The 14,946-nt window shown below is 42.1% G+C and overlaps 1 protein-coding gene across 12 annotated transcripts in view; it reads left to right on the top strand.

Moving 5' to 3' along the window:
* ptprfb (protein tyrosine phosphatase receptor type Fb) overlaps positions 1 to 14,946 on the top strand; it is a 159,618-nt gene that overhangs the window by 96,198 nt on the left and 48,474 nt on the right. For 7 of the 12 annotated variants that reach the window (XM_025052511.1, XM_025052512.1, XM_008334617.3 and 4 more), the window contains 6 exons: positions 6,520 to 6,789; positions 8,420 to 9,001; positions 9,177 to 9,310; positions 9,919 to 10,063; positions 12,431 to 12,736; positions 14,304 to 14,497. In XM_025052511.1, the coding sequence (XP_024908279.1) occupies positions 6,520 to 6,789; positions 8,420 to 9,001; positions 9,177 to 9,310; positions 9,919 to 10,063; positions 12,431 to 12,736; positions 14,304 to 14,497 (1,631 nt within the window). The other 5 variants (XM_008334621.3, XM_025052515.1, XM_025052514.1 and 2 more) reach the window with 3 other exon arrangements.

Below are 14,946 nucleotides of genomic sequence, written 5' to 3'. Positions count from 1 at the left end.
GAACTGTGCTGAAAGGCTCCATTCCCCCCCCCCCCCCCCCCCCTCCTCCCCACCAACACCCAGCGAACCCGGACCTCCTACAGGCACGGAGGGTCCTAAAGTTTCATGGTTTGTTGTTGTTGTGGTGGTGTCTCTCTGTGAGTAAAACAGGACAAAGGCAGCATTCTACCCATTATGTATAGAGCTGATATAGACCAGAGAATGGTCCAGGTCAGGCCCCCGCCCCCCTCCACGAAAACACCACGTCTGATGTACATGAAACAGAATATCTGCTCCAGTTGTTAGTCTTAGTAGAGAGTGGAGGTGGGCGTAAAAGTGTCAGGAGAAGAAAGAGACACGTTGGCCGTCACTTTGTAATATTCTAAAGAGCATAAAGTGCATCATATGAGCTATTTTACAGATCAGTGTTTCTCCTCTTTTTTTCCCTGCTCGTAAATCAGGAGTAGTAGTGTTTTTCAAGCGTTTTCATATTTCTCTTTTTTTCAGACAGATTTGGCTCCGGGTAGCACTAATAACATTTATCTACCAAAAAGTGTTTTGCAGCAGACAGCGCTACGGCCTGGATCAGAGAAATCAAATGTAAAATCGTCTTCAAGGACGATAGCGGCATAAAAATTACAGATTAAACACCGTGCGCTGCAGAAGGTTCAGATCTTAAATCTTGACAGAGGGAGGAAGTCGAGCCAAGCAGCGGAGAGGGAGAGAGGAAAGGATGTGAACTCCGTCTATTAATCAGAGCGTGTCTGTCACAGGTGCAGACACAGACTTTTTTCTCCCTCAGAGGTAATTACAGTAGTTGTGTGGCCAGGCGTCAGTCGGGCCCCCGGGGCCCAGCTCGTCTGTAACACCACCCAGGTAGCTGTCAGCTCCTTGGCCCCAGTGCCAACGCTTCCACCAGCTCCTCACCACACCAATGAACAGATAGGAATCAAACTAACCGTAACCTTTTAAAAGTGCTTTTGTCTGGGGCAGAGAACAAAGGCCGGAGCCGTGTTTTCACTCCGTCTTTGTTGCCACTGCCGGAATGAAGAGACCAGACCCAGGTTGTCTTATCAGCAGGCTGCCTGATTGGCTTTAAAACAGGAGGGAGTCTAGACAGGTGGTCTTTGACGTGACCACCTTCCCCTCTCTTCTTTCCTGTGGTTATTTCTTTATTTGTCAACACCAGTAGGGGGGGGGGGCAGTTTGGAGCCTTCAGTGGCTTTTAAGAAACGGATCAAATGACTCCGAGGGTGAGATGTGATGCAGTGATCAAATGACTGTTAAATTTAAGACTCCGAGGGTGAGATGTGATGCAGAGATATTTTTGGATTCAAGGAAAATCATTTGATTTAATATAAACAAACGACATCTCCTGATTAAAGGTTGTGATTTCAGCTTGTGTCAGTTATACTGGATAGTTAAATCACTGAAAGTTTTGACTTTAACGGCCTGAGAAGTGTTTGAAAGTAAATTTATAGAAAAAAAGAATCAGATTCAGAAAACTTTTTATCGCCTCGGGGCGATAAAGAGCAGAGAGAGAATTATAATAAAACACAAACAAAGGTTAGGGTGAATTAAAAAATAAAATACTGCATTAAATCAATACTTTTCTATCACCAGGCCACATATGTTGTATAAAATGAGTCTAATACGTTCTAAGAAAAATAAAAATTATTTATTTAAGATTTAAAAAAATATATACCGTGCTATCATTCAATAAATCCCCCTCAAACTTGCACAAACGGTGGTATTATGTGTCAAAGAATGTATTCCCTGCTCTCCCCTTCATACTCAGTTGAGTTCCTACCCACAGGTACACTGCCAGGACCCCCCCCACACACACACACACACACACACACCACCACCAACCTGCCTTGACATTTTAGAATTACTAAAGAAAAATGTCCTTATATTTCTGTGTGTTTTTGTGTGTGGGAGGAAAGGTGTAGAGTAAAGACAGGATATAACCAGTTTGTGAGCCCGTTTGAAGGTGTGACGGTGCGTGCGTGCTGTGATTGTTACGGGTCGCTTTCGAGGACCCTGCTTTGCAGAAGGACTCCATCAACGATGGCAGAATCACAAGATTCCTGTGATTGTGCATGAGCGCTCATTTGTCAAGTACTTATCCCCCAACAGAGGAGGGACGTCAGCCTCTGTCTGCTGGCACTCCCTCATATATCCATGTGACATGTCAATATGCCACCCAGGATAAAGTGCTGCAGCTGGGCTTTTCTTTTACAAAAATATCTTTAAGCTCCCCCTCCTTCAGACCCCCTCTCTCTACCACTCTCTTTCTTTTTCTCTCACTTTCCCTCTCTCTGCCTCTCTCCATCTCTTTTTTCCCTAACCCTCCCTCTCTCCATCTCTTTTTTCCCTAACCCTCTTCTGTCGTCGTTTGTCTGTGTCGGTGTGTAAAAGAAAAAAAAAACGTTCTGAAGTTAAAAAGGAATTGTGAGACTTTCAGATGCGGATGCTATTTTCTTTCCCTTTGTGGCAACACGTGTTCTCATCCTGCTACGTCAACAGTTGTTCAAACAAGAAAGAGAGAAGTGAGAGTCTAAAAACAGCTCGACCTACAATCTTCTTTTCTAGAAATGTTGGTTTACTTTCTAAACATGCATTAAAAAAAAAACATTTATTATTGAGCTAAGATCTTTATTCAACTGACATAAATAAAAAAAGTAGTCCTGAGTTAGTGTTGTCAAGCTTATCAGGATGGCATTGAGAACACAAATGCCATGCACATTCTTTTATTAACCGTATATGATGTCAGGCCTGAATTAATTTGATACCAATCCCTAAAAATATCACTTTCCTGACTGTTCCTTATTTACCCAAACACAACACTAATCTCTGCTTTTGAAGACCATCCTAAAATGCAGGATATATAGGGTTTCCAGTCTAATTTTGACTCTGACCCAACTTTTTGTACAAAAAAAGAAACAAAATGTAGCTTGAAAGCAAACTATTAATCATTGCTGCGGCTATTTCTGTGTCGAACATAGCATCAGGCTAATGTCCTGAAAACCGTATGTACGTAGATGCATTTATAGAAACTATACTGCGTTCTCTGGGGATTGGACAACTCTGTGAAGGTTTATCTGTGTAATCTACAAAACAACCCAGTTTGGAGTAAAGAATCCATTTTAGAAAAAAAAAAAAAACGTTAATCCATTTGGTACAGGAGAACATCTGCCATATCAGTGAGATCTTTGTGAGCAGAGGATCTCACCAAATCAGAATCAAAATAATCCTTATAGTTGTGGATCAGCAAACATATCTCAGGAATTAATGACTAATTTGTTTAGCTTGATTTTAGACCAGTATTTTGTCAAATATGTACTGCTTTTCTACCATGAATACAGAGTGTGTTTGACCATGAACCCATATGTTTTGCATGTCTGCGTTTCTCTTCGTCATTAACCACTGGTTCAATGGAAACACTGTTCACTCTCACTGTACTGTCTTCCTCTCCACTCTGTGTCTTTTCATCCCATTGCTCACCTCCATCAAATCACTTCATCCACAAACAGATCAGCGTGAAGGTTGGTTGTTTTCACTTTCCATTGTTGTTTTCCCTTCAATTTGACGCATAATTTAGTCAAAGTCGACCCCCACCCCGTCCCCCACCCTGTCCACTCTGATGATACCTGTCAATTAAAGTAATTTTAATCCCTAATCCACTATCCATACCTCTGTTTGTTTAGTGTTTGCATAAATCCCAGAATAACCTTTTTGCATGCATGACAATGTTGTCCTCCCCGAAACCGTGTCCTCCCTCTGTATAGTCCTGTTCTGTGCTGTTACATACAGTGTCCACCTACAAAATAGTGTTGTTGTCAACGACAGTTATACTGTGGCTGTGTTCACCTCACCCCCCACCCCCCTGCAGACCCATCAGAGGTCTGTGATGATTAACCCCAGCGCTCAACAGGAAGCTGCGCTGGTGAAAGTCCATGCAGTAATTTGTTTGTTAAAGGACATGAATGCATCTGATTTCATTAGAGTTTCTGTGTAACATTAACCTTCAGATGAAGGCAAACAAGTCATCATTAATGTCAACACCCGAGTCCAAACCCCATCTTTGGATTCACTGAATAACGACTCATGTGAGTCTCCATTTGACACGGTATTCTTCGCACCTACCATCTATAACATCCCACCCCCCAAAAAAATGCTGACCTACAAAAGTTTTAAGAATGAGCTGGCAGGAAGCTGACAAGGAGATGATCAGCTATCATAGCTGCCCACTGCTGCTGCCAGGAATCCGGGGAGCATGCTAACTGTGTGCCAGTTCACTCCTGATATCGATTCACCGAACAGGTTCTTCTATCCTTGGGCACTTTGTCAAGGCAGTTAAATTTATAGGTATCCAGCAAGCGGGCAGGCACAGTGGAGACAGGGCTTATTTTGTGGTTTTGATAGAGTCCTGAAGCTCGTCTCTCCGAGCGGCTCTCTACAGGAGAGAGGCTTCCAGGGAATCGATAACAATTACCTGCCCTCTAGTCATTTTGTTCCACTGCACCTCTCCAAACTTAACCGCATGCCATGAATTATTCACAACATTAAGTGTTCAATGTACGAGGGTCTCATTGACTCACTGCTCTTAGCAGTGTTTAGTTTTCCTCTCGTAGGTTTTCACTATTTTATTTATTTTTCTTATTTATTTATTTTTGCCTAGCATACCTTGTACAAAGATTATTCGCACTTAAGAGAGGCTGCAGTTGTGTGACAAGGAAGTGGAATACCAACGCTGTGGAAGCTCACACTTCATCTGTTGTTCATTAGTCACTCTGGAAATCAGATGTTCACTCATCTCTTATGAGAAAATTGGACAGAATCCCCGGTTTATCCCCCCTCCAACTCCCCCCTCAGCACATGCAGGCGTCCTATGCCATCCCATGCCTTTCCTCAGCCCCTGTGCATGCTTCGCCTGAGAAACTTGTCTCTATGCTGTTCCCAGGCTGGTAACACGAGTCAACCTGTCCAGTCCTTGCATGCAAGAAATCATTTCAATCCCTGTGAACTTCAGAAAACTGATGTCATGTCTTATAATCTGTGTTCTAGACAGTGGATGTGTGTTACTCTATTCCTGCATGAAACCCACAGAATTACATCTGACCTGGATAAGGTTTCATCTCTTTCAGCCACTGTTGACTATAAACTCCACTTTTATTTGGTGAAAATAACAGACAGCCATTGTTACTGTGCAATTTAACTGCAGTTTACCTTTTCCTGTTATTACCATAACATTTGTTTTGCCTGATTAACCTTTATTTTTTATAGAACTATCTCAGACCTGATGTGCTCTTTATTTCTTATTCAAATATATGACATGTCCGCAGGTTGTTTTGAAATGAAAACTCCACTACTTTATTAAGTTATTTCAAGTACGTGTGAATGCCCTCCTTCTTGTTTTGGTGCAGTTCAGAGCACCAGCCTTTTCCTGACTGGAATCTCAAATGTGCTTTTGTGTTTTTTTGTTTGTTTTTTTTCTTCTTCCATTTTACCTCATAATGAGGGGAATAACAACCGTGGCTGTAATCATGCTCCGGTCCAAATTAGTTCAGGAAGAAGGGGAAGGATAGAGGGAGGTGAAAAAGGAAAGGTGACGGAAGATTCACATTTGAAAACCTATTTGTAATAGCTAACAGCGCTACGGAGCAATTACAATTGGGCCTTTGTTTACACAGTTGCTGTGGTATATTAGGGGAAACAAACAGCTTACGTTTTGCAGGGTATTTGAAGACAGTTCCTCCGTCATGTAACGAGCCTTGTCAGGTTTAACCAGTATGACATTGATGGATATTCACATCAGTCATATGAGCAGAGACAAGTCGGGATTTCAACACCCTGTCAGCCCAGCAGATGACTCTGTTTTGTCTGCCAAACTTATGAGACAAAGATGCAAAGTGTTGACATGTGGCAAACATGTCATTTTTTTGTCATTATTTAGACAGAAAACAAGTCGCATGAAAACGTCTGCTGTTTATTTTGGTTAGCTTTTCAGTATTGCTCACAGCCTCTGCATCGGTGTTTGCCTTGTCCCTGGCGACGGCAATGGGCCCTTCTTGTCTCCATGGGAACCTCTTTTTAATGTCAGCCTATCTGCATATCAGAACTGCACAGGAGAGAGAGAGAGGGAGAGAGAGAGAGAGAGAGAATGACAGGCTGTGCAGAAGAGGCCCGAGTGAGGGAGCAGGAGAAGAAAACCCAACAATGCCATCTCCACAGGGTCCCTCAGTGTTGCAGCCCTCACACAATTTGACACTCTGACAAAAGAGGGCTGGACATAGTCTCCTGCATAACTAAGCTATTTTTTCCATTATATTCCCCTTCGTTGAAAAGAGGATAAGACAAGCCCTTAACTGTTTCTGTGAGTTTTCAGCTCCATTTGCTGACTGTCCTATTATGCCCATTGTGCTGGCCTTCGCATTTGGACAAAAGCAATCAGCCTTCAGTGAGGTTAGCTCTTAGCTCTGGACCATCATGTTCTGCCTATGTATTCACTACTTTGTCTTGATTGTTATTTTCCAGTGCGAAGAGTCCCACCCAGATTCTCTATTCCACCCACGAACCAAGAGGTGATGCCTGGGGGCAGCATCAATCTGACATGTGTGGCAGTGGGTTCACCCATGCCCTACGTTAAGTGGATGATGGGCATCGTGGAACTGACCAAGGAGGAAGAGATGCCGCTGGGACGCAATGTTCTAGAAGTCACTAACATCCGGGAGTCCACCAACTACACCTGTGTCGCCATGTCCTCCCTGGGCATAATCGAAGCCACAGCACAGGTTACTGTCAAAGGTGAGAGTTGTCTCTGCATATATGCTGTATATATTTATACATTTATATACATATATATATATATATACGAACATATATGTATATGTGCATATAAGCGTATATATACAAGTATAAATTACATATTAATTATATATATACATATTCCTATTTGTAAATATATATAATGTTATTTATGTAATTAGTCACAATTAGTTCAGATAAATGTTAATCTGTCAAGAGTTAAATGTTTTATTAATAGCCACGTGTGTGTTTTAATGTGGCCATCTCCACCCCTGTGTGTGTGTGAAACCGTGGGAGTGTGTCTACCCTTTGCAGCCTCTCTTATGTCCTGTACATCGATCCTCCTCTGCACTGGGCTAATCGATATTCTGAATGTCACAGTCATTACAGAGACCACAGCGATGTAGACCCCCTTCTTCTAGGAACAATAATGAAGATCCTTTGCCTTTGTTGCAGTTGTCATTCAGTCACAAGAGGAACCACTCTTGCAATTTTCCTGCATTGTCAGAAATGGTGGGGTTCAGATATAAACACAAAATTGTTTCTTCAGCCTGGCTGTTCTTTTCATTTGTTAGTGATAACGGCTGGACACTGCTGAAAAGATTAGCTAACAAAACAAAGCAGAACACTGGTATGAGCCATTAGAGATGAAAGTCTTGCAGCTTTTGCCAATAATCAAAATTTTAAACCATATACAGTATATATATATATATATATATATATATATATCATATTATATTTTTTTACAGCAATGCACCCTTTTTGTGTTATTCTTACATTTTTCTACCAACCACTGATGTTTTTAAAGTCAAAATAATCTTGCAAAAAGTTCCTGGAGGTGGTGTGGCAAAGTTTAAAATGTGCAATGATAATGAATTACTATACTGTTTATTAGATTACCGTAATTTCCTGACTATAAGCGGCTACTTTTTTTTCACACACTTTGAACCCTGTGGCTTAAACAATGATGCGCCTAATATATGGATCATTACGGGCTAACGCAGTTCATACCACTAGCGAACAATGAGTGTTCTGGTTGGCTACTGTGTGTATGTCTGGCTGTGAATGGCTATGTGCGTAGATGTGGGCGGGGCACGCGCAAGAGTATGGTATCCGTGTCATGTGAAATCGTGAGTTGGTTGTAAGGGAGCTGTTAAAACGTTCTTTTTGGACTCGGTTTGGCTGATAATAAAGAGACTAACGTCCCTGTTTCTGTTTACCTCTGCTGCGGACAAGCACAGAGTGAGGGGAGTTAGCCCCGGAGCTAATGTTAGCTTCTGGCCTGTTGCAGCTCACCATGTCTCCCCTGTGTATTCCAACTACGTTCGGGGCCGAAGCAAGAAAGAATAAACGTGTAACTAGCCGTGTTACAGGCACTGTTCGGGAAAAAGTGAAAGTGAAAATTGTTCATATTCTGGTGCACAGTAGTCTGGAAATCACTGTAGACGTTTCTGATATAGCTGTTTGGATCAAAAGCAGAATAATTATATAAATGGGAAGGTCTACTGTTCTCAGGCATCAGATTTCAGACATTCAGACATTGCTTTTTTTATGAGATTACCCAGAAGCCCTAAAAGTCCCCCTCTGTCTATCAGATATCAAAGCTAATAACCTGTTTCTTTTTCCCCAGCTTTGCCAAAGCCCCCTACCTCGCTCACCGTCACTGAGACCACAGCCACTAGTGTGACTCTCACGTGGGACTCTGGGAATCCTGAACCTGTGTCCTATTACATGATCCAATACAGACCCAAGTCTTTAGATGTTGGCTTCCAGGAAGTGGAAGGTGTAGCCACTACCCGTTACAGTATTGGAGGACTGAGCCCGTACTCCGAGTACGAGTTCCGTGTCATGGCTGTCAACAACATAGGCCGCGGGCCACCTAGCGACCCAGTGGAGACGCGCACAGGTGAACAGGCCCCCTCCTCGCCCCCCCTGCACGTCCAGGCTCGCATGCTGAGCGCCAGCACAATGTTGGTTCAGTGGGAACCGCCCGAGGAACCCAACGGTCAGATCAGGGGCTACCGCATCTACTACAGTTCAGACCTGACAGCTCCCCTCAGCGCCTGGCAGAAACACAACACAGATGACAGCAGTCTGACTACCATCTCAAACCTGACTCCTGATATCACATACAGCCTGCGGGTGCTGGGCTTCACCTCTGTAGGTGACGGACCACCATCTGACATCCTGCAAGTGAAAACCCAGCAGGGAGGTGAGCAGACTTGCCCTGTGTGTCTGTGTCTGTATGTTGTTATTGTTGTTGAAGTGTTAGTCTTTCAAACCGCTCTACATTACCTCACAGATCAGTTTGAATTATGTCCAAACTCACTTCACACATTTCAGCTCCCGGCTTTAGATATTAATTCGTTCTTCTCTATTTTTTCCAGTTCCTGCCCAACCATCCAGCTTTGAGGCAGAAGCTGAGCTGGACACTCGCATCAGACTCTCATGGCTGTGGCCTGTGCAGGGACAGATCACAAAGTACGAGCTGCAGTATTGGGAGGCTGGATCTGACAACAAGGTTGGAATCTGTGGACCTACAATGTCCATCCATCCGTCTCTCTGTTCATATGAGTCATAAAGTTCTACATGTTAAGACAAGGAGTTTTTGTCAACTTTATTTATTATGTCTTTGTGATCCTTGGCCTGTGTCACATTTCATTTGATCATATTTTACAGCCAATACATTAGAGCAAAGATCAAGTTTTACCCAAACAGTAAAAAAAAAAAAGTCAAAATCCTGGAGCTTAAAAAGAGGTTGGAATTCAGATCCATGTAATTATTTTTTTCTCTTCCTAAAACTGAAAAAAAAAAAAACATTTGGGAGGAACTCGATATATATGACCTTAGATGAAGCAGAGAAGCAGGTTGTGACCTGCTTTAGAAAATGCAGAGGGAAGGAATTCTTGATGTAAATATCACTGGGGAAAGAGGTTCAATATATATATATATATATACTGTATATAACATGTATGAACTTTCTCGGATTTAACACCAGAGACCATTTGCTTTTTTCTTTTTTTTGTTGTGCATAAAATAATGAGAATAATTTTGGCTTTTGAGGAACCATCCCCAACTTAAAGCAGAACATTAATAATTTTACTTTCTAACTTATTTTTCTACCTGCAGATACACGTGACCTTTGACGCCATGGGCTCCTACGCTGTGGACGGTTTAAAGCCTGACACCTTGTATTACTTCACCCTGGCAGCACGCTCTGAAATGGGTTTAGGTGTTTACACGCAACCCATCGAGGCACGCACCGCCCAGTCCAGTAAGTCTCTCCTCTTCCCCACTGCTTCATCGTCCGTTGTCAGCTAACCACTTCTTCGTAGGGTAACCGTCATTCACTAGCTTTTAAAAAACAAAACAAAAAAACAAACAAAATATATCAAGGGCAAATTGAAAGTCAAGTTGGTTTCAGCACTGGACGAAATGCTGACAGTGCAGTCAGCTCCACGCTTCCACTGCCCCCTCCCACCCCTCACCCCACCCTCCTGTCACCAACACTAACCCTCCTGTCCGTCTAACTGAGGGCAGGGCCTGTGTTCAGTGTCAAAGGTATGTTTAATGTGTCTGATCCCACGTCTGTGAACTGAGCTGTTGTATCACCGTTTTATTTTATCATGCACTTGACGACAGTACTAAAAATGTCACTCAGTTATTCCTCAGAGCAGCATCTATGTCAATGCACTCCAAAAAATTACTAAACTAATAATATTTGCAGTATACTGTATATCTCTGACCCTGAATAGCTGAAAAGAAAATAGCATAAAGCTTCAAAAAATATATTTATTCCATTAAACTACAGTAACAGATTCGATATAAATAGACTCTGTGTGCATTGGAAACCAAATTTGATTTGGATTGATAGTAATTCCCCCACACTACAAATTATTTCCGCTCTGTAGGATGGTGGCTGCTGCTGTCCATGAAATAGAAATTGACAGGATAGAGGGCGCAAAGAGTGTTGTTTTATTTTGGGTTTTTTTCTTTTCCAAAATGTCCCAATTTGGAGAGATGAAATTGTCCTAGAGTTAAAATCTCCGACAGCCCCAGAATAATTTGCCCATCAATCAAGTTCATGAGTGAAGATGCGTCTTTTTGTCCTTGTGCTTTTACCAGCAGCAGACATGAGGACACAGAATGTAAATGTAACGAGACGCGTGGTTTCTGTGCAGGACGTTAACGGTGCATAGAAGAAAACAAAACAGGAATCGAGTGACGTTTTTTTTACTGCTGCATTTACATGTGTAGTGTTCATTTGTTAATTTTCAGAACAATGGACAACAAAACCATATATATTCAGAATATATTTAATTACTCTGCAGTATTAAAATGTATGTTAGAGAGAAAAGAGAAAAGGAATGACATAACATAAGTAAATTCTCATTCCAGTTTGCTGTTCATTGCTCTGTTTATTAACACAATAATAATTGGCCTGCTTCATTTTATATATTCTCACCTGCCATTGTTGTCCTTCATATTTTTCCCTTATTTTGTGTTTTTTATGTGTAGTCGAATTCATTTGTCGCATGTTTTTTAAGAACACTGTGGAGTTTTTTGGTAGAGATGATTTTTGATTATTTTTAAAGTGGTTGATTTGTGTCTTGTCTTTAGCTCTGGACTGAAGAGTTGCCAAATGTTAGTGTTAAAATTCCAGCTCTATAAATACCACAGACTGTTAGTGTAGCTACAATGATGACATTGTTCATTTTATATTGTAACCAATCAGTAAATTGAATTAAGAACCTCTTTTTTAACTTTGTGGTTCAGATAAAACATCAGTTTCAGAAGCACAACAACAGTACTTATTATTGTTACTGCACCCTTATGAAAAATCAAGGTTATTATAGACCACAGGTTAAAATCTCATAAGATTTAAGTGACAAACTCATCAGCTTAAACATCACAGAAAATAAATATAAATAAAAATCTTCATAATTAACTTTTATTATTAATAAATACAAGTATGCACATGTGAAGCTTTGCACAGCAGCAGAGGATTTAATAGAAAAGTCACTGCTTCAAAGTGTGAACACCAGTTATCAATGTAAAGCACTGGTTCACACTGTGGCACTTGAAGCAAGGGGAAAAAACACTAAAGAGAAAACTGTGTTTAAACAAAACAAAAAAACACCTATTAGTTAAAGTTTTAGAAGATTGTTCTTTTTCTTAACCTCTGCTCGTAGTTTCACAGTCGCTCAGTTTAATGCACAAACAAACAGCTGCAGTGGTGACTGGGGATCGTGTTTTTGTGGCTTCTTTCTCAGTCCAGAGGCAGCATGCTGCTAAATGTGGAAGCTTTTTGTGTTCATAAAAATGAACTGTATTGTTATTCTCACTTAGAGTCGAGTTAGTGACTCTAGGACACAGTTTTATTACCGCTATCCAAAAGAATTTATATTTTTCTTTTAAATCTAACATTAATTTAAACAAATCCAAATCTGTTTTTTTAACATGCAATATCTTGCAGTATATAAAATAAATTGAGTATTTATTTGGTAACCTTACTAGTTTTCTTTGTACAAAAAGCTTTTACATTTTGATCCATTTTGAGTTGAGTCGTTTTAGTTGCATTTTCTTTTGCTTGATCCATTCCCCCTCCGTGTGGTTTTGCCTCCTCCCTCCCTCCCTGCAGCCCCATCCGCTCCCCCACAAGAGGTACATCTGGTCAGCCTGAGCTCCACCAGCCTCAAGGTGAGTTGGGTGGCGCCGCCCGCCGATAGCCGCCACGGCGCCATTGTGCGCTACACAGTCAGCTACCAGGCCCTGGCTGGAGAGGACACGGAGCGGCATGAGGTGACGGGCGTGGGTGCAGATGCCACCAGCTATGATCTGGAGAACTTGGAGAAGTGGACTGAGTATCAGGTGTGGGTGAGGGCACACACTAATGTGGGCCCAGGTCCTGAAAGTGCCCCGGTGAAGATGAGAACCAAAGAAGATGGTAGGTGGACTACTCTGAAGTATATGGATCACTAATACTACATCAAAACATGGATATACTGTAGTTACTACAGTAGTAGTATCCTAACCTGGGTTACACTTTGAACTACAGAGGTGGATCATTTTTGTTAATAACTTTAACAACAGACAAACGTTACCTCGTTACCTTAGTAACGGTATGTGCCTATGAGAGGACCTAAAAATGTCCTTTTTGAGGTACTTTTAGAACTGTTTAGAATTTTGGTGGCTCTTGTTCGACTCCTCTCCTGCAGCAGACTCACAGCGACCTGCCAATGCTTTACTTCCTGCTTTCAATGTAGCTGTTGGCTTATCTTTGTCATGTCTCTCCCTAATGACTTAATCAGGGTCACCCTCCTCTCCTCCCCTTTTTCTCCTCCCCAATTTTCTCCTCCCTTCTTACTCTCTGGACTGAGGACAGGTCGGGTCTCATGGTTTCTTCTTTTCTTTCTCCTGTTCTGATGAATAGGACTGTAGCGCCTCCCTCCGACTCCCTCCATCCCTACCTCCCTCTCGGTTTTTCTCACTCACGCTTCATTTTGTTTGCAGTGTGATAGAGAGCGCGGCTGCTCCTCCGAGAGAGTCATCTATAATTAATGTGTTTGAAGTTCGCTGCAAAAGCTAGTTGCAACAGCTAATTTCAAACTGAAATTAAGAGCATTGCGGACATGGGCAGACCTCATGCTGCACTGCTGTGTCACAGTCGGGGTGGGGGCGGGGGCAGTGTGCTGATATCACACCCCAGGACAGAGCACCCAGGTCTGAGCAGGAAAATCACTGGAGTTATTATTTTAGTACCTTTGGCTCATCATCACCAAACACTCACAGCAGAGTTAGTTCCTTTCATCACCTTTTTTCATCCCCTTTCTTCATCCTCCTTTTGATCCTTCCTTGTTTCTTTGTTCACTGTGTTTTTTCTTTTTTCTTTCCTTCCTTCCTTTCTTCCTTTTTCGACTCCTTTCCTCCGTCATTTTTTCTTCGCTTTCTTGATTTCCCTTTTCTTCCTCACCTCCTTTCTTTCTTTTTTCCTTGTTCCTTGATCCTTACTTTCTTTTCTTCCTCACCTCCTTTTTTTCTTTTTTCCTTGTTCCTTGATCCTTAGCTCCGTTATTTCCATTGACACATTTGTTTGTAATTACCCATATTTCAACCATCTAGTAATAGTCATTTCAAATTATCCATATCAAATATTTGCTCCTTATTAAGCTCAAAGTCTAAACTCATTTTCACACAGAGGTCATGTGTCCTTGGGGAGTCCTCTGGAGGAGACCGTACTCCAGTTGTCCCTGAGTGTCTTTGGTCCTCATGGCAGCACTGATTGGCTACATACATTCCAACATGCTGTCACAGAGGTGTTCACACAACCAAATTATTCTCAACATTAGAGACAGTCAACATATTGTGAAGGACTCCACCGCTGTGCGTCTCCAGGAAGCTGTCACGCTGCCTAAACCCACAGCCGTGGAGCAGCTGTCCTCTTAACAGTGATGCAGCTGTATCTGTGTGTAAAACGGGATTCTCTCCGTGTCCCGCTTTCCTCTGATTTTCAGTGCCAGGAGCTCCCCCCAGGAAGTTGGAGGTTGAGGCTATCAACTCCACAGCCATCCGGGTCACCTGGAAGCCACCGCTGCAGGGGAAGCAGCACGGTCAAATCCGTGGATACCAAGTCATCTTCTCCAGGCTTGAAAACGGCGAACCTCGAGGCCAGCCTAACATCTTGGACGTTACTTTGCCGGAGGCACAGGTAATGGATAAGGTCTTACTTTTGTCTGTTTGTGTCTCACTCCTGCTGTCTGTATCTGTCTTGTGATTGTTTCCTCTTGTTTTCATTCTCCACCGCTGCTCTACTCTTTTCCTTTCCTCTAAGTTGACACTTCATCTTCTTTCTCTCGACCCTCTTTATTTTTATCATCTAAATCGTTTCCCGTGCCCTCACAGCTTCAGATTAGCCTCATAAGATCCCTTCAAATTTTCCGGTAATAACTACCAAATATTTGGTATGCCCTGTGTTATCATGGGGCCTGGTTAAATCTAAGCAGCCCTTATTGATGTTTTAGCAGTATTACATATGCACTGCCTTGTTACCATGTTTATAAATGAGCTCTTCTTTTTATTTTCTCGATACGCTCCTCACACATTGATGCAAGCTGCTTCCGATCGCCTCTAGCTACAGCGATGGATCAGAGATTGTAA

The sequence above is a fragment of the Cynoglossus semilaevis genome, chromosome 20 (assembly GCF_000523025.1).
Source record: "Cynoglossus semilaevis isolate Cse_v1.0 chromosome 20, Cse_v1.0, whole genome shotgun sequence".
NCBI lineage: Eukaryota > Metazoa > Chordata > Actinopteri > Pleuronectiformes > Cynoglossidae > Cynoglossus > Cynoglossus semilaevis.
The sequence above is the reverse complement of the archived record's forward strand: the minus strand, read 5'-3'. Positions and strand labels throughout refer to the sequence as shown.